Raw genomic sequence first — 20,051 nt, forward strand, 5'->3', positions numbered from 1 at the left:
TACCCACTCCCTGGTGGGAGCAGCTAACCTCCAAATTAGCAGCTTCCCACTTACTGCGGGATTAGGGACTCATTTTCAAATGCAGTAAAATCTTGAAATTATGAAAATCTTGCTATTGGAGGGTATTTTTGTACTTGACATCCTAAAAATTACAACACAAGGAGACCACTCAGCCCGGTGTTCCTATGATGGCACTATCAGTTCGAATGATATTTCCCTATCCTTTCCCTTTATTCCATATTTTTAATATTCTCTTTCAGTTCGCAGTATTAGTTTTTTGCGTTTAATCAGGAAACATAAATAGGGACAAGAGTGGGTCATTTGAGACCCTCGAGCTTATTTCTTGACAGGCGATTGGAGCGAGGAGATTGGCATATTGGAAAGGGGCAGGTTTTGTAGGAGAAGACCGGGGTGTCAGTGACGCCCGTTAGGTGAGGAATAAAGTGGAGGCTGTAGGCAGTAGTCCATGGTTTTAAAGTGGGATCAGGAGCACTCCTCATCTCAGCTCAACATTCAGATGTTTTACATAGAATTTACAGCACAGGAACAGGTTGTTATGGGGAGACGGTATTGTAATGAGTAACAGATTGTCAGATGAATTAAAAGTGTGTTACGGTCAGGTGAGGAGGTGTTGAAGCACTCCCCTCTTTTCCCTCTCCTTGTTTGACCACAACAGGTTTATTTTTAAGTGAATATACTTGCTAATTCAGTGAGTGTTTACTTGTTTACATGGCGTAATCATAAAAAGAGCCAATTGGGTAGGCTTTCTCGTGTTTAACAAAGTAAGAGGTTAACTTTATTGTACTTAAACCGATCTTAATAAAATATGCTTCAGCCCGCATGCGCGCACACAGGTTACAGAGTGGGGGAAGGATAGATTGGTCGAATTAGAGTCCAGAGAAATAAAAGAAATATACAATCTGTGGTACATATGTGGAGGTTGGTGACTCAGCTGGCTTCAGGCCGAATTCGGTGGTTCTGACGCTTCCAGTTTGAGAACATGGACCCTGAATCGGTGGTTCTTTGGGAGACAATGCGGCTGAATTCCTTCGAGGTTTCTGTCCTTTCTAGAAAGTTCTCTACCCACAATAGCTTCCCAGTCAGGCATAAGTCATTAAGCACAGTTCCATTAAGCCACTGAACCCTACAGTCTGCAGCAGGGAATATGCCTCATTGCTCACGGTCAGCAGACAGAGTTCGAAGCTTGCAAGGCTTGAGTGGGTCGTCTCCACCAGTTTAACATTCAGATTTCCAGCCGATGAATTAAAGAATCATCCTTTGACCTAGCATGTTTTCGTGACAGTTGTATGTGTTCCCTTGTTGGTTTCAGGTTGAGTTTACTTTTTTTACACAGAATTGTATAGCACAGGAACTGACCATCCAACCTAATAGGTCCATGCTGGTGTTTATGCTGCACACAAGCTTCCTTCCACTCTTTCTTCATCTCACCCTGTCAGCATATCCTTTAATTCCTTTTGCTCTCATGTACTGATCTAGATTCCTCTTAAATGCATTTATACTATTCACGATTCTGTGTTAGCAAGTTTCATATTCTCACAACTTTGAGTAAGGAATTTGCTCTTTACTTCCTTATTGAATTTATTAGTGTCTTTCTTATTAACGCCACTAGAAACCTGTACAAGTGGAAACTGTCTCTTTGTCATTCCTCTTCATAATTTTGATGATCTCGCAGGTCACCCTTATCTCTAGAGAAAGAGCCCTCTTCTAGTTTCTCACCATTTACTGGTGCCCAACCCCCAATTCTCCCATTTACTGGTGCAAACTTTTTGATGGTGGCCAACCGTAGTCCTTTTTGAGGACCACTGGTTAGACCGTTTGTAGATCGGGGCTGGCTGTGTTCAAGAGAACCCAGTTTTGCACAGGCGGCCTCAAATTGGCATTGGGGCACACACCTGATTCAGGCAGGTGCCTCTGACACCTATTTTTATGCCTTCACCAATATGGTGGGCAGAGCACTCATTATTAGTTTGTGCTTCTTGCCCATAATTTGGGTTTTATGTGCCTATTTAGTGCCCAAAAAACCCAGCGGCATTGAATTTCAGTGCCTGAGACTTTTCTCCCCTCCTGAAGACTTGTCACATTGTTGGAGAAATGCGATACAAGGAATGAGTGAAAAGCTCTTGTTCCCAGTGTTGGAAAGAGGGTGAGGGGTAAAGTGTCCTGACTGATTAGGATGGCTGGTCTTGCTCTTGCACAGTTGCTAAGAACTCCCAAAGCACAGAGCTTCTTTCAAAATTGGCTGTGTAGCTAACACAAATTAGAATGAAACAGAGTTTTTTTTTAGAATATTACAGCGCAGTACAGGCCCTTCGGCCCTCGATGTTGCGCCGATCATCTGACCTACACTATTCCATTTACATCCATATGTCTATCCAATGACCACTTAAATGCCCTTAAAGTTGGCGAGTCTACTACTGTTGCAGGCAGGGCGTTCCACGCCCCTACTACTCTCTGCGTAAAGAAACTACCTCTGACATCTGTCCTATATCTTTCACCCCTCAACTTAAAGCTATGTCCCCTCGTGTTTGCCATCCTCATCCGAGGAAAAAGACTCTCACTATCCACCCTATCTAACCCTCTGATTATCTTGTATGTCTCTATTAAGTCACCTCTCCTCCTCCTTCTCTCTAACGAAAACAACCCCAAGTCCCTCAGCCTTTCCTCGTAAGACCTTCCTTCCATACCAGGCAACATCCTAGTAAATCTCCTCTGCACCCTTTCCATAGCTTCCACATCCTTCCTATAATGCGGTGACCAGAACTGCAAGCAATACTCCAAGTGCGGTCTCACCAGAGTTTTGTACAGCTGCATCATGACCTCGTGGCTCCGAAACTCGATCCCCCTACTAATAAAAGCTAACACACCATATGCCTTCTTAACAGCCCTATTAACCTGGGTAGCAACTTTCAGGGATTTATGTACCTGGATACCAAGATCTCTCTGCTCATCTACACTACCAAGAATCTTCCCATTAGCCCAGTACTCTGCATTGCTGTTACTCCTTCCAAAGTGAATCATCTCACACTTAGATTAGATTAGATTAGATTAGATTAGAGATACAGCACTGAAACAGGCCCTTCGGCCCACCGAGTCTGTGCCGAACATCAACCACCCATTTTATACTAATCCTACACTAATCCCATATTCCCAACAAACATCCCCACCTATCCCTATATTTCCCTACCACCTACCTATACTAGTGACAATTTATAATGGCCAATTTACCTATCAACCTGCAAGTCTTTTGGCTTGTGGGAGGAAACCGGAGCACCCGGAGAAAACCCACGCAGACACAGGGAGAACTTGCAAACTCCACACAGACAGTACCCGGAATCGAACCCGGGTTCCTGGAGCTGTGAGGCTGCGGTGCTAACCACTGCGACTTCTCCGCATTAAACTCCATTTGCCATCTCTCAGCCCAGCTCTGCAGCCTATCTATGTCCCTCTGTACCCGACAACACCCTTCGACACTATCCACAACTCCACCGACCTTCGTGTCATCCGCAAATTTACTAACCCACCCTTCTACACCCTCATCCAGGTCGTTTATAAAAATGACAAACAGCAGTGGCCCCAAAACAGAACCTTGCGGTACACCACTAGTAACTAAACTCCAGGATGAACATTTGCCATCAACCACCACCCTCTGTCTTCTTTCAGCTAGCCAATTTCTGATCCAAAGCTCTAAATCACCTTCAACCCCATACTTCCGTATTTTCTGCAATAGCCTACCGTGGGGAACCTTATCAAACGCCTTACTGAAATCCATATACACCACATCCACGGCTTTACCCTCATCCACCTGTTTGGTCACCTTCTCGAAAAACTCAATAAAGTTTGTGAGGCACGACCTACCTTTCACAAAACCGTGCTGACTATCGCAAATGAACTTATTCTTTTCAAGATGATTATAAATCCTGTCTCTTATAACCTTTTCCAACATTTTACCCACAACCGAAGTAAGGCTCACAGGTCTATAATTACCAGGGCTGTCTCTACTCCCCTTCTTGAACAAGGGGACAACATTTGCTATCCTCCAGTCCTCCGGCACTACTCCTGTCGACAATGACGACTTAAAGATCAACAACAACGGCTCTGCAATCTCCTCCCTGGCTTCCCAGAGAATCCTAGGATAAATCCCATCTGGCCCAGGGGACTTATCTATTTTCACTCTTTCCAAAATTGCTAACACCTCCTCCTTGTGAACCTCAATCCCATCTAGCCTAGTAGTCTGTATCTCAGTATTCTCCTCGACAACATTTTCTTTCTCTTCTGTAAATACTGACGAAAAATATTCATTTAACGCTTCCCCTATCTCCTCTGATTCCGCACACAACTTTCCACTACTATCCTTGATTGGCCCTGTTCTAACTCTAGTCATTCGTTTATTCCTGATATACCTATAGAAAGCCTTAGGGTTTTCTTTGATCCTATCCGCCAATGACTTCTCGTGTCCTCTCCTTGCACTTCTTAGCCCTCCCTTTAGATCCTTCCTGGCTAGCTTGTAACTCTCAAGCGCCCTAACTGAGCCTTCACGTCTCATCCTAACATAAGCCGCCCTCTTCCTCTTGACAAGCGCTTCAACTTCTTGAGTAAACCACGGCTCCCTCGCTCGACAACTTCCGCCCTGCCTGACAGGTACATACTTATCAAGGACACACATTAGCTGCTCCTTGAATAAGCTCCACATTTCGTTTGTGCCCATCCCCTGCAGTTTCCTTCCCCATCCTACACATCCTAAATCTTGCCTAATCGCGTCATAATTTCCTTTCCCCCAGCTATAATTCTTGCCCTGTGGTATATACCTGTCCCTGCCCATCGCTAAGGTAAACCTAACCGAATTGTGATCACTATCGCCAAAGTGCTCACCTACATCTAAATCGAACACCTGGCCGGGTTCATTACCCAGTACCAAATCCAATGTGGCATCGCCCCTGGTTGGCCTGTCCACATACTGTGTCAGAAAACCCTCCTGCACACACTGGACAAAAACAGACCCATCTAAAGTACTCTAAAGAGTTAATTCAATCAGTTTGCTAGCTATAGAATAGACTCTGTTGTGATTTTGGACAGGACGTAGGTTTAATGTATGGTTGGGTAATTGGTATTGGCGATGTGGTGTGGGGATGCAGAGGACTGTGTGGTTTTACTGAAGTACAGTTGTCAAAAGTGCCAGTTCAGCATTTTGCTGTGTGCTGTCTGAGCAAACTCTTAAGCTGTGTGTATGTGTAAATGTTGTGGTTGGGATCCTAGACAGAGAAGAAGAAAGCCAAACTTGAGATTGGGCAAGCTGTTCATCCTGGTGGTGCGTCCCTCCGTATACCCTGCCAAATAACAACTGGCGCAAAATTGGGATTAGTACTGTTGAAGAGCTTGAACTTATTTTTTTTCATGGAAAAGGCTCTTAGGATACTTTGCCAACTGCTGTTAATTGAAACCAGGGCAGTAATAATATGAAAGAGGGAAACAAATAAATACTTCCAGAAGAATTAAAGGGTTCTTTTTAAAGTGTACGGGATAAGAGCAGGGATGGGGTTCCAAATAGCTCACTTCCGTGTGGGAGCTAGCACTGAGACAGTGGGCTGAAGAGCCTACTTTTTATGCTGAAATCTCCAATTCTAAATCTTTCAAACAGTGGTTTCACATTTTGCAAGGGGGTTGAATGGGGAAATCTACAAGTCCTTCCAGAGGCCTCCCCATCCCACTTTATGATACCATGTTCCTTGGGACCCTCATTTATGATATCATGCTCCCACGGATCCCCTGCAAATAACAGTATATTTTTAGGCACTCCCTGCCTAACCTCTGGAATACAGTGCTAGCTACCCAAAAGAATCAGTGTTAACGGAGGAAACATTTTTATCAACATGCAATCACCAAGATATGTGTCAAGAGAGCACATTTTTAATCTTTTCCATATTCTTTTCTGCACGTCTGCATTTTTCATCAATGGATGTGCATGAATGGAATAATCTTAAATGTGGGCCTAATGGTCTCCTTTTGTGTTGCAGACTTCCATGGCTGCATGGTATGGAAAATAATAGCATTGTTTAACATTGTGAAACATGTAAAAATCTCATTGAATTTATCAATGTTAAAAGGGCTAAAGCTTAAGTATAAACATCAAAGATGCAAAATTACAGAACTTTCTAACTGTTAAGTATATGAAGTTAGTTATTATGTGCAAGCCAAATGGCAATTTACTATTTTCTTTGCAGCCTTTGTTATGAATCAATACTGAGCTCTGTCTGTTTAAGCCTATGCTCTCCCATCTCCCAATCTTTTAACTCTTGTCCTTTTATTGTTTCAGCTGTGGGCATAGGGTCCTGGTGCTTCCACATGACATTGAAATATGAAATGCAGGTGAGCAACCACACAACTCTAATTCATTTAAGTTTTGGTTTCTTAAATACCTTTCAGACCCGATTTGCACCTTGAATATTCTTGGTCTATGTATGTACAGCACATGTTAACATCAGAATGTTTCCATGTTAATATCTGAATTTAATCTCCTAAGAAATAGAAGCAGGAGTAGGCCATTCAGCCCTTTGAGCCTATTCTACCATTTCCCTTTAACTCCTTTATTACCCAAAAATCTATCAATTTTCTCTTCTAATTGCTTGCTGTACCTGCATTTTAGCTTTCAGTGATTTCATGTATGATGATGCCCCGAGTGCTCTGAATACCAACATTTCCCAGTTTAAAATTTCACTATTTAAAAAAAAATAATACTGCTTTTCTACTTTTCCTTCCAAAGTGGATAACTTCACACTTTTCCATATTATATTCTATCTGCCCACTCACTTAACCTGCATTTATCTCTTTGCAGCCTCTTTGCATCCTCCTCACAGCTTACTTTCCCACCTAACTTTGTGTCATTGGCAAACGTGGATACGTTACACTTGGTCCCCTCATCTAAGTCATTGATATAGATTGTAAATGTAAAAATCTCCTGGCTTCAAAGAAAAACGCAAGGACCCACTGATGCCTTTGTCATCTGAGTCCGTTAATTGGATCAAGGTGTCATTTTTGACTCAATTGTCCATTAACCTTTTAATTTAAAAATCAATAGTCAATCAGCCATCCTCTACCTCATTTTATACCACAGGGTTGCTGCCGATGGCAAGGTTGCAGTGGTGCATTTGTTTTCGGGTCTGCTTGTGTGGTCATGGTTGGATTGAGAGTTCATTCGTTGCTGGACTTCCCCTGACATCAGAGGAGAGCTACAGCCAGACTCACCTGGTCAGACTTGCAACTTTTTTTTAAACTATGCACCTATGATATTCCTTCAGCCATCTAAGTTCAAATCTCTGAAATTCCCTCCCCAAACCCCTCCATCTTTACTTTAAGATGCTGCTCCTTGGATCACCTATTCTAACATCTCCTTTAGCATGGTATCAGTTTCTGTTTGGTAATGCTCTCGTGAAGTGTCTTGAGACATTTTACTATGTTAAAGCCACCATATAGATGCAAGATGCTATATGAATGAACCGCACGCAAATGAGCATGCAGGGCTTATACATACACAGTAGCACTCAAGTCAAGTTTGTGACTTGGCAACGATGCCTGCATGAGTTTTGCATATATAAGAACAAAGAACAGAACAGTACAGCACAGGAACAGGCCATTCGGCCCTCCAAGCCTGCGCCGATCTTGATGCCTGCCTAAACTAACAGCTTCTGCACTTCCGGGGCCCATATCCCTCCACTCCCTTCCTATTCATGTATTTGTCAAGATGTCTCTTAAACGTCGCTATCGTATCTGCTTCCACCACCTCCCCCGGCAGCAAATTCCAGGCACACACCACCCTCTGTGTAAAGAACTTGCCTCGCACATCCCCTCTAAACTTTGCCCCTCGCACCTTAAACCTATGTCCCCTAGTAACTGACTCTTCCACCCTGGGAAAAAGCTTCTGACTATCCACTCTGTCCATGCCGCTCATAACTTTGTAAACCTCTATCATGTCGCCCCTCCACCTCCGTCGTTCCAGTGAAAACAATCCGAGTTTTTCCAACCTCTCCTCGTAGCTAATGCCCTCCAGACCAGGCAACATCCTGGTAAACCACCTCTGTACCCTCTCCGAAGCCTCCACGTCCTTCTGGTAGTGTGGCAACCAGAATTGCACGCAATATTCTAAGTGTGGCCTAACTAAGGTTCTGTACAGCTGCAACATGACTTGCCAATTTTTATACTCTATGCCCCGACCGATGAAGGCAAGCATGCCGTATGCCTTCTTGACTACCTTATCCACCTGCGTTACCCCTTTCAGTGACCTGTGGACCTGTATGCCCAGATCTCTCTGCCTGTCAATACTCCTAAGGGTTCTGCCATTTACTGCATACCTCCCACCTGCATTAGACCTTCCAAAATGCAATACCTCACATTTATCCGGATTAAACTCCATCTGCCATTTCTCCGCCCAAGTCTCCAACCGATCTATATCCTGCTGTATCCTCTGACGATCCTCATCATTATCCGCAACTCCACCAACCTTTGTGTCGTCCGCAAACTTACTAATCAGACCAGCTACATTTTCCTCCAAATCATTTATATATGCTACAAACAGCAAAAGGTCCCAGCACTGATCCCTGCGGAACACCACTAGTCACATCCCTCCATTCAGAAAAACACTTATCCACTGGTACCCTCTGTCTTCTATGACCGAGCCAGTTCTGTATCCATCTTGCCAGCTCACCTCTGATCCCATGTGACTTCACCTTTTGTACCAGCCTGCCATGCGGGACCTTGTCAAAGGCTTTACTAAAGTCCATATAGATAACATCCACTGCCCTTCCTTCATCAATCATCTTCGACACTTCCTCAAAATACATTCTTGATTGTTGTTGCTGAAGCACTGCACATAACTGGGGTAGGTTCAGCAGAATGGTAAGCTACTAAACTACTAGTGTAAATAATTTCAGTAATGTTAGAGGGTATTTATAATATACTGACCTAAGCCATCAAGGAGAAATGCCTCAAACAACAGATGCCCCTCTACGCTGCTTTCATAGATCTCACCAAAGCCTTTGACCTTGTCAGCAGACGTGGTCTCTTCAGACTACCAGCAAAGGTATGATGTCCACCAAAGCTACTAAGTATCATCTCCTCATTCCATGACAATATGAAAGGCACAATTCAGCACAGCATCAAACCCCTTTCCTATCCTGAGTGGCGTGAAACAGGGCTGTGTTCTCGCACCTACACTGTTTGGGATCATCATCTCCCTGCTGCTCTCACATGTGTTCAAATCTTCAGAAGAAGGAATTTCCCTCCACACAAGATCAGGTGGCAGGTTGTTCTACCTTGCCCATCTAAGAGTGAAGACCAAAGTACGGACGGTCCTCATCAGGGAACTCCACTTTGCTGATGATGCTGCATTAACATCCCACACAGAAGAGTATCTGCAGAGACTCATCGACAGGATTGCGGCTGCCTGCAATGAATTTGGCCTAACCATCAGCCTCAATAAAATGAACATCATGGGACAGGATGTCAGAAATGCTCCATCCATCAATATCGGTGACTACATTCTGGAAGTGGTTCAAGAGTTCACCTACCTAGGCTCAACTATCATCAGTAACCTGTCTCTCGATGCAGAAATCAACAAGCGCATGGGAAAGGCGTCTGCTGCTATGTCCAGACTGGCCAAGAGGGTGTGGGAAAATGGCACACTGACACGGAACACAAAAGTCCAAGTTTATCAAGCCTGTGTCCTCAGTACCTTGCTCTGCGGCAGCCAGGCCTGGACAACTTGTGTCAGCCAAGAGCGACGTCTCAATTCATTCCATCTACGCTGCCTTCGGAGAATCCTTGGCATCAGGTGGCAGGACTGTATCTCCAACGCAGAAGTCCTCGAGGCAGCCAACATTCCCAGCATATACACCCTACTGAGCCAGCGGCGCTTGAGATGGCTTGGCCATGTGAGCCACATGAAAGATGGCAGGATCCCCAAGGACACCTTGTACCGCGAGCTCGTCACTGGTATCAGACCCACCAGCCATCCATGTCTCTGCTTTAAAGACGTCCGCAAATGCGACATGAAGTCCTGTGACATTGATCACAAGTCATGTGAGTTATTTGCCAGTGATCGCCAGAGCTGGCGGACAGCCATAAAGGCGGGGCTAAAGAGTGGCAAGTCGAAGAGACTTAGCTGTTGGCATGAAAAAAGACAAGCGCAAGGGGAGAGCCAACTGTGTTACAGCCCCAACAACCAATTTTATCGGCAGCACCTGTGGAAGAGTCTGTCACCTCCAGGCGCTTACCCGTTATCTCTCGAGACAAAGAGGTCAAAGAAGAAGAAGACGACCTGTGGAAGAGCCTGTCACTCTAGAATTGGCCTCTATAGCCACACCAGGCGCTGCTTCACAAACCACTGACCACCTCCAGGGGCTTACCCATTGTCCACACCAACCAGATTCCTTTAATAAACAACAAAATTATCAGTTTATGATAAAACAAGTCTGAACCAGTAATGAAGTAAAGCATAAACACACAGATTGAAATATTAAAAGTTACCTTTTTACCTTGGCCACACACACATGCATACACTGGTTAACTGGAAAAATAAAGGCATTTTTGTTTTTAGAGCTCTATTACAGACAAAAAACACTTGGGCTGAATACTTGCTGATGCTTGGGGAAAAAAAGCAGATATGTTGTGTTTCAAAACTGGCATACAGTCTGGCTTCCGAGTACACGTCAACAGGTCACTGGGATCTTTTAGAACTGTTCTTTTCAGGTGGCTTTGAGAATTAATTTAGCAGGCTTTCCTGCAAAGACAGGAGGTGAGATGAGTTGACACAGTGGACTTCTCAGGGTCTTTTAGAGGTGCTGGAAAACTGAGCTGGTCTTGCCTCCTTGGGAATTCTCTCTCTTTTTATACAGTTCAACCTCAACTTAAAACCATTCAAAAGCAACAGCAACAGGTCAACATTTTGACCTCCATCAGTCTTGATCTGTCACTTCTTTGTAAACAAGTTCTTCAGGTGTCCAAAGTTCTCTGTTGTTTATTGAGCTGGAAGTCAGGTGGCTTCCCTGAAAAGCTTGTTTTCCTCGCAAGACCTCAGTGCCCCATTTAAAAAACATTTCCAGGGATTGTTTTTCAAAGTCAAGTGGCCTTTACATGACCCCTTTTGAAAACCCCAACCTTTCAAAAATGTATCCTCAAAAAAACATATTTAACAAAACACAGAGGCACTTTTGTAAAACTTTACTATTGTTGTGGTGGTGTTTCTGTGAAACAGTGATTTGAAAGAGTTTCTTAAAATTTAACCAGTAATGTGATTCTGGTCTGCAAACAATTGAGAAAAATTATAGCTATGTATTATAATCAATTTTTGTTTGTCCAGACTGTTTTGATTGGACAGTTGAAGGCATTTGTTGGTGGGTTTATTTGCTGGGCGGTGTCTGGCGAATGAGGGGTGCACGGAGGACTGGAGCATGTGATACGTGTGTGTCTGCCAGTGGTGGTGGCAGAGTGGGTGGGTGGTGGAGAAACAGCTGAAAGTAAGGGGAGCCCAACGACAAAGTTACCCTGACTGGAGAGATTGTTTCCGTATGGGATGGGATTGATGGGAAGGACGGGGATGGCAAGAACTGAATGGTGATTTATGAGAGGGGTGGCATGGGTCGGATGGAATGACTTGGTGGGGTGGGGGGGGTGTGGAAATGAATGAGATGGTGGAATTGGTTAAGTGTGACAAAATGACAGCGACACTTATTTGATGCAGCTTTTTATTAGAATTCTATTCTTTGTGCTAAACATGAAAATTCACTGGATTTGAATGAAAAAGTTTTAGAAAAGCTGTCGGGTGGATGAAAAGAATACATCAGCATTGATTCTATTGACGAAGGTGATAGTCTATACCCTCCAGAGTTTCTACACAGTCTAACTCCAATGGGCATGCCACTGCACAAACTTAGACTGAAGGAAGGGGCAGTTATAATATTCCAACCAAACTTGAATCCTAAACAAGGGATTTGTCATGGGATAAGATTGGTCGTTAGGAAGCTGTGTTCTTTGATTATAGATGCTGAAATTATAACAAGCAGATTTCAAGCAAGTAGAATGTTTATTCCTTCAATAAATATTGAGCCCATCAGATGTAAGCCTGCCTTTTCAATGTGGGAGAAACAGTTCCCAATTAGACTTTCATATTTTATAAGGGTCTGCAACCTACAGCTCCGGAGCCACATGTGGCTCCTTAACATTTCATTTGGGGCTTCCATCCATTTCCTGTTGGATCACATTGACATAGAAAAAGCATTTATAAAAAAGAGTCACGAAAAATAAAAGCTATGTTTTTATTATGGGGATAAAAGGTCCATAATTATGCTGCACTTTACGGCTGCAAATGATTATTTTAATGAAAAAAAAATTGTGCTCTAAATAAACCTGTTTGAGTGGTCTCGCTGCACCGTGGTCACACTGAAGAGTGCCTGCAGAGTGTCATCGACAGGTTTGCGGCTGCCTGCAATGAATTTGGCCTAACCATCAGCCTCAAGAAAAGGAACATCATGGGGCAGGACGTCAGAAATGCTCCATCCATCAATATTGGAGACCACGCTCTGGAAGTGGTTCAAGAGTTCACCTACCGAGGCTCAAGTATCACCAGTAACCTGTCTCTAGATGCAGAAATCAACAAGCGCGTGGGAAAGGCTTCCACTGCTATGTCCAGACTGGCCAAGAGGGTGTGGGAAAATGGCGCACTGACATGGAACACAAAAGTCCGAGGGTATCAAGCCTGTGTCCCCTGTACCTTGCTCTATGGCAGTGAGGCCTGCACAACGTATGTCAGCCAAGAGCGACGTCTCAATTCATTCCATCTTCGCTGCCTCCGGAGAATACCTGGCATCAGGTGGCAGGACCGTATCTCCAACACAGAAGTCCTCGAGGCGGCCAACATCCCCAGCTTATACACACTACTGAGTCAGCGGCGCTTGAGATGGCTTGGCCATGTGAGCTGCTAGGAAGATAGCAGGATCCCCAAAGACACATTGTACAGCGAGCTCGCCACTGGTATCAGACCCACCGGCCATCCATGTCTCCGCTTTAAAGACATCTGCAAACGTGACATGAAATTCTGTGACATTGATCACAAGTCGTGGGAGTCGGTTGCCAGTGTTTGCCAGAGCTGGCGGACAGCCATAAAGGCGGGGCTAAAGTGTGGCGAGTCGAAGAGACTTAGCTGTTGGCAGGAAAAAAGACAGAGGCACAAGGGAAGAGCCAGCTGTGTAACAGCCCCGACAATCAAATTTTTCTGCAGCGCCTGTGGAAGAGCCTGTCACTCCAGAATTGGCCTTTATAGCCACTCCAGGCGCTGCTCCACACACCACTGACCACCTCCAGGCGCTTACCCATTGTCTCTCGAGATATGGAGGCCAAAGAACAGGTTCTAGATATTGCCTTTGGTTTGAGGAACAGGGTTTATGGTTTCGACCATTATTGTTTCTAATCTAGCTGAGATGATCAATTATTCTGAATGTGCTATGAGAAGCTATTTCGTATCACCAGAATCAATAGCTGAAAAAATTGTCTTATTTCTATGCATCTTAAGTTAAAGTTTATTTTGAAGATGACTTTACTGACAAAATTATAGTTAGTCAAAATGGCCGTAATTCAGAGTTTGATCTATTTTAATTTGATTTTTTTCCTATTGATACATGAATTCAATACATGTATTTTATTTAGTATAGATGCAACTCATTCATTCTACACTTTGCTAAGTATTTGGTTTAGAAATGGAAGAAATACAGATTATTGGATTAGCATTAGAATAAAAGACTGTGAAATGCATTTTTGCATGGGTCGGTGTTTTTCTTGGGAGAGAGCCAAAGGGCAGTTTCATGCATTATAATATGAAGCTTACTACTGGTCTGAACTTTTGCAGTTATTATGTCTGTCTGTTTTCTGGGCAAAATAAAACCACATGAAAGTTCAGATGCTGAAGAAATTTTACAGTAGAAAGCTGTAGTTTTTATGGGATAGTTTTGTGACTGTGAAAATGAAACAAAATTGCATAACTTTCTCTTTCATTAGAATTGCCTCCCTTTAATTAAAACCATAGATACCATTCCATACACCATTTTAATTTATTTTGAAAGCTTTCTCCTCTCTCAATTACTCTGGACTTGGCCTGGGGTAAGGTTCCACAGGCCCAGTCGCTGTCTAGTATCTTGATCCTTCCTTTTTGTGTGAGTAATGGTGGCAGTTCCCAGTTTTATTATCAGTCTCTGCTGATATAGCCAAAACAGCAGCTGGGACACTGCATTTGACCTCAGTCTCCTTGTGTTAGAGGTGGTGGAGGGGAACGTAAATTTGACCAGGGCTCCTGCTCCTAATTGCTTTCCAGTCACCTCTACAATGAAGTGTGCATATGTGGACTTTGAGTGAGAATAGATTTGGACTTGAGTATGACTAATTTCTCCCTGCTCCCATCCTGATCCAGGTCGAATAACCTACAATGTGTGTGAACATTGGATGAGCTCCCAGCTACAGTACCTGTCTCAAAAACAGCTTTCATTTGTATTGCACCATTAAAGTAGTAAACCGTCCTACTGTGGTTATCAAAGTAAATTTGACACTGAGGTACATAAGGCGACATTAGGTGACCAAAAGCTTGGCGGAGGGGTTTAGAGCTCAGGGCCTAGGCAGCTGAAGGCATGGCTGCCCATAGTGAAGCAAGAAAATTGGAGGAATGTAGAGAACTCTGTGCTGTGAGGTTGGGGCAGATTACAGAGATAGCCCACTGACAGTCTGGTTGTGACTCACAACTGAAAAATGACCATTTAGCTGAGGTATTAAATTTGCTGAAGACTCAAAGATAGATAGGAAAGTAAGTTGTGAAGAGGCCATGAGGTCCCAGAGGACTGGAGAATAGCCAATGTTGTTCCTTTGTTTAAGAAGGGTGGTAAGGATAATCCAGGAAATTATAGGCTGGTGAGCCTTACGTCAGTGGTAGAGAAATTATTGGAGAGGATTCTTCAGGACAGGATTTACTCCCATTTGGAAACAAACGAACTTATTAGTGAGCGGCAGCATGGTTTTGTGAAGGGGAGATCGTGTCTCGCTAACTCGCTAACTTGATTGAGTTTTTTGAGGAAGTGACACAGATGATTGATGAAGGAAGGGAAGTGGATGTTATCTATATGGACTTCAGTAAAGCCTTTGACAAGGTCCCTCATGGCAGACTGGTACAAAAGGTGAAGTCACACTGGATCAGAGGTGAACTGGCTCAGTCATAGAAGACAGAGGGTAGCAGTGGAAGGGTACTTTTCTGAATGGAGGGCTGTGACTCGTGGTGTTCCGCAGGGATCAGTGCTGGGACCTTTGCTGTTTGTAGTTTATAAATGATTTGGAGGAAAATGTAGCTGGTCTGATTAAGTTTGCGGACGACACAAAGGTTGGTGGAGTTGCGGGTAGTGATGAGGATTGTCAGAGGATACAGCAGGATATAGATCGGTTGGAGACTTGGGCGGAGAAATGGCAGATGGAGTTTAATCCAGACAAATGTGAGGTATTGCATTTTGGAAGGTCTAATGCTGGTGGGACGTATACAGTAAATGGCAGAACCCTTAGGAGTATTGACAGGCAGAGAGATCTGGGCGTACAGGTTCACAGGTCACTGAAAGTGGCAACGCAGGTGGATAAGGTAGTCAAGAAGGCATATGGCATGCCTGCCTTCATCGGTCGGGGCATAGAGTATAAAAATTGGCAAATCATGCTGCAGCTGTACAGAACTTGAGTTAGGCCGCACTTAGAATATTGCGTGCAATTCTAGTCGCCATACTACCAGAAGGACGTGGAGGCTTTGGAGAGGGTACAGAGGAGGTTTACCAGGATGTTGCCTGGTCTGGAGGGCATTAGCTATGAGGAGAGGTTGGATAAATTCGGATTGTTTTCATTGGAACGATGGAGGTGGAGGGGTGACATGATAAAGGTTTACAAAGTTATGAGCGGCATTAGAATCATTAGAACATTACAGCGCAGTACAGGCCCTTCGGCCCTCGATGTTGCACCGACCTGTGAAACCATCTGACCTACACTATTCCATTTTCATCCATATGTCTATCCAATGACCACTTAAATGCCCTTAAAGTTGGCGAGTCTACTACTGTTGCAGGCAGGGCGTTCCACGCCCCTACTACTCTCTGAGTAAAGAAACTACCTCTAACATCTGTCCTATATCTATCACCCCTCAACTTAATGCTATGTCCCCTCGTGTTTGCCATCACCATCCGATGAAAAAGACTCTCACTGTCCACCCTATCTAACCCTCTGATTATCTTTTATGTCTCTATTAAGTCACCTCTCCTCCTCCTTCTCTCCAACGAAAACAACCTCGAGTCCCTCAGCCTTTCCTCGTAAGACCTTCCCTCCATACCAGGCAACATCCTAGTAAATCTCCTCTGCACTCTTTCCAAAGCTTCCACGTCCTTCCTATAATGCGGTGACCAGAACTGCACGCAATACTCCAGGTGCGGCCTCACCAGAGTTTTGTACAGCTGCAGCATGACCTCGTGGCTCCGAAACATGATCCCCCTACTAATAAAAGCTAACACACCATATGCCTTCTTAACAGCCCTATTAACCTGGGTAGCAACTTTCAGGGATTTATGGACCTGGGCACCAAGATCTCTCTGCTCATCTACACTACCAAGAATCTTCCCATTAGCCCAGTACTCTGCGTTCCTGTTACTCCTTCCAAAGTGAATCACCTCACACTTTTCCGCATTAAACTCCATTTGCCATCTCTCAGCCCAGCTCTGTAGCCTATCTATGTCCCTCTGTACCCTACAACATCCTTCGGCACTATCCGCAACTCCACCGACCTTAGTGTCATCTGCAAATTTACTAACCCACCCTTCTACACCCTCTTCCAGGTCATTTATAAAAATGACAAACAGCAGTGGCCCCAAAACAGATCCTTGCGGTACAGCACTAGTAACTAAACTCCAGGATGAACATTTGCCATCAACCACCACCCTCTGTCTTCTTTCAGCTAGCCAATTTCTGATCCAAAGCTCTAAATCACCTTCAACCCCATACTTCCATATTTTCTGCAATAGCCTACCGTGGGGAACCTTATCAAACGCCTTACTGAAATCCATATACACCACATCCACTGCTTTACCCTCATCCACCTGTTTGGTCACCTTCTCGAAAAACTCAATAAGGTTTGTGAGGCACGACCTACCCGTCACAAAACCGTGCTGACTATCGCTAATGAACTTATTCTTTTCAAGATGATTATAAATCCTGTCTCTTGTAACCTTTTCCAACATTTTACCCACAACCGAAGTAAGGCTCACAGGTCTATAATTACCAGGGCTGTCTCTACTCCCCTTCTTGAACAAGGGGACAACATTTGCTATCCTCCAGTCTTCCGGCACTATTCCTGTCGACAATGATAACATAAAGATCAAGGACAAAGGCTCTGCAATCTCCTCCCTGGCTTCCCAGAGAATCCTAGGATAAATCCCATCTGGCCCAGGGGACCTATCTATTTTCACACTTTGCAAAATTGCTAACACCTCCTCCTTGTGAATCTCAATCCCATCTAGCCTAGTAGTCTGAATCTCAGTATTCTCCTCGACAACATTTTCTTTCTCTACTGTAAATACTGACGAAAAATATTCATTTAACGCTTCCCCTATTTCCTCTGATTCCACACACAACTTCCCACTGCTATCCTTGATTGGCCCTAATCTAACTCTAGTCATTCTTTTATTCCTGATATACCTATAGAAAGCCTTAGGGTTTTCCTTGATCCTATCCGCCAATGATTTCTCGTGTCCTCTCCTTGCTCTTCTTAGCTCTCCCTTTAGATCCTTTCTGGCTAGCTTGTAACTCTCAAGCGCCCTAACTGAGCCTTCACATCTCATCCTAACATAAGCCGCCTTCTTCCTCTTGACAAGCGCTTCAACTTCTTTAGTAAACCACGGCTCCCTCGCTCGACAACTTCCTCCCTGCCTGACAGGTACATACTTATCAAGGACACGCAGTAGCTGCTCCTTGAATAAGCTCCACATTTCGATTGTGCCCATCCCCTGCAGTTTCCTTCTCCATCCTGCGCATCCTAAATCTTGCCTAATCGCATCATAATTTCCTTTCCCCCAGCTATAATTTTTGCCCTGCGGTGTATACCAGTCCCTGCCCATCGCTAAGGTAAACCTAACCGAATTGTGATCACTTTCACCAAAGTGCTCACCTACATCTAAATCTAACACCTGGCCGGGTTCATTACCCAGTACCAAATCCAATGTGGCATCGCCCCTGGTTCGCCTGTCTACATACTGTGTCAGAAAACCCTCCTGCACACACTGGACAAAAACTGACCCATCTAAAGTACTCGAACTATAGTATTTCCAGTCAATATTTGGAAAGTTAAAGTCCCCCATAACAATACCCTGTTACTCTCGCTCCTGTCGAGAATCATCTTCGCTATTCTTTCCTCTACATCTCTGGAACTATTTGGAGGTCTATAGAAAACTCCCAACAGGGTGACCTCTCCTCTCCTATGTGAACAGAGTGGATAGTTAGAAGCGAACTATATCGCCGTTCCTTCACTGTCGCTGGGTCAAAATCCTGGAACTCCCTTCCTAACAGCACTGTTGGTGTACCTACCCCACATGGACTGCAGTGGTTCAAGAAGGCAGCTCACCACCCCCTTCACTGGAATGACGGATGTGGAAGGGTGACATGATAGAGGTTTACAAAGTTATGAGCGGCATGGACAGAGTGGATAGTCAGAAGCTTTTTCCCAGGGTGGAAGAGTCAGTTACTGGGGGACATAGGTTTAAGGTGAGAGGGGTAAAGTTTAGAGGGGATGTGCGAGGCAAGTTCTTTACACAGAGGGTGGTGAGTGCCTGGAACCTGCTGCCGCGGGAGGTGGTGGAAGCAGGTACGATAGCGACGTTTAAGAGGCATCTTGACAAATTCATGAATAGGATGGGAATAGAGGGATACGGTCCCCGGAAGTGCAGAAGGTTTTAGTTTAGGCAGGCATCAAGATCGGCGCAGGCTTGGAGGGCCGAATGGCCTGTTCCTGTGCTGTACTGTTCTTTGTTCTTTGGTGGAGCAGGCTGAAGGGGCCTGGTGGTCACTTCCACTCCTAATTCGTATGTTCGTATAATTCGTATGAATGACGGCTGATATATGTAGGACCATACTTGGGAAAGAAACAAAATGGGAGACCAGAAGAAATTGTTTTACGCAGTGAAAGATTGGTGGAACCAGATTCAGTGGTAACTTTCAGAAGGGCTTTGGATACATAATTGAAGAGGAAACATTTGCATGGTTACAGGGAAAGAGCAGGTGAATGAGACTAACAGACGGCTCTTTCAAAGAACCGGAGTAGGCACAAGGGGCTGATTATGCTCCATCTTTCTATGAAAAAGTAATTAGACAATTATTTAAACAGAAAGATAAAATCTGTTTGTGCATCTTGCTTATAACATAATTTCCTTGCCATTTACATTAATGGAGGGAAGTGAATATTTGAGTCCAAGTTCAATTTCTGGTTGATCTAAACTGCATGATATATAGACATTGAGCAAGTTTTCCTTAGTGCCCCAGGTTAGGGAGGGGAAAGCTGTCCTGGACTTCTGCTTTTGATCGCCATCCACTGATACTTGTTGGATTTTACATGTACAGGAACTGATCAAGCTCAACAACAAATTGCATTTAATGTTGTAAAATGCCCCCAAAAAAACCTGACTGAACTGCATAAGGAGATATTGGGGCAGATGGCCAAAAGCTTGGTCAAAGAGGTAGGACTTAAGGAGAATCTTAGAGGAGGAGGAGAGAGGCAGAGGGGTTTAGGGAGGAAATTCCAGAGCTTAAGGCCTAAACAACTGAAAGCACAGCTACCTGTATTGGGGCGATGAAAATCCGGGATGCAAAAGTGTAGTTGCAGGAGCGCAGAGATTTCAGAAGGTTGTAGGCCTGGATGAGGTTACAGAGATAGTGGTGAGCAAGGCCATGGAGGGATTTGAACATAAGGTTGCGAATTTTAAAATTGAGGCATTTTC

The 20,051-nt window shown here is 44.3% G+C and overlaps 1 protein-coding gene across 3 annotated transcripts in view; it reads left to right on the top strand.

Moving 5' to 3' along the window:
* acer3 (alkaline ceramidase 3) overlaps positions 1-20,051 on the top strand; it is a 274,469-nt gene that overhangs the window by 82,851 nt on the left and 171,567 nt on the right. For all 3 annotated transcript variants that reach the window (XM_068033113.1, XM_068033115.1, XM_068033114.1), the window contains exon 3: positions 6,332-6,384. In XM_068033113.1, coding sequence (XP_067889214.1) covers positions 6,332-6,384 — 53 coding nt within the window. The remainder of the gene's footprint in view (positions 1-6,331; positions 6,385-20,051) is intronic.

Source organism: Heterodontus francisci, chromosome 6 (genome assembly GCF_036365525.1).
Source record: "Heterodontus francisci isolate sHetFra1 chromosome 6, sHetFra1.hap1, whole genome shotgun sequence".
NCBI lineage: Eukaryota > Metazoa > Chordata > Chondrichthyes > Heterodontiformes > Heterodontidae > Heterodontus > Heterodontus francisci.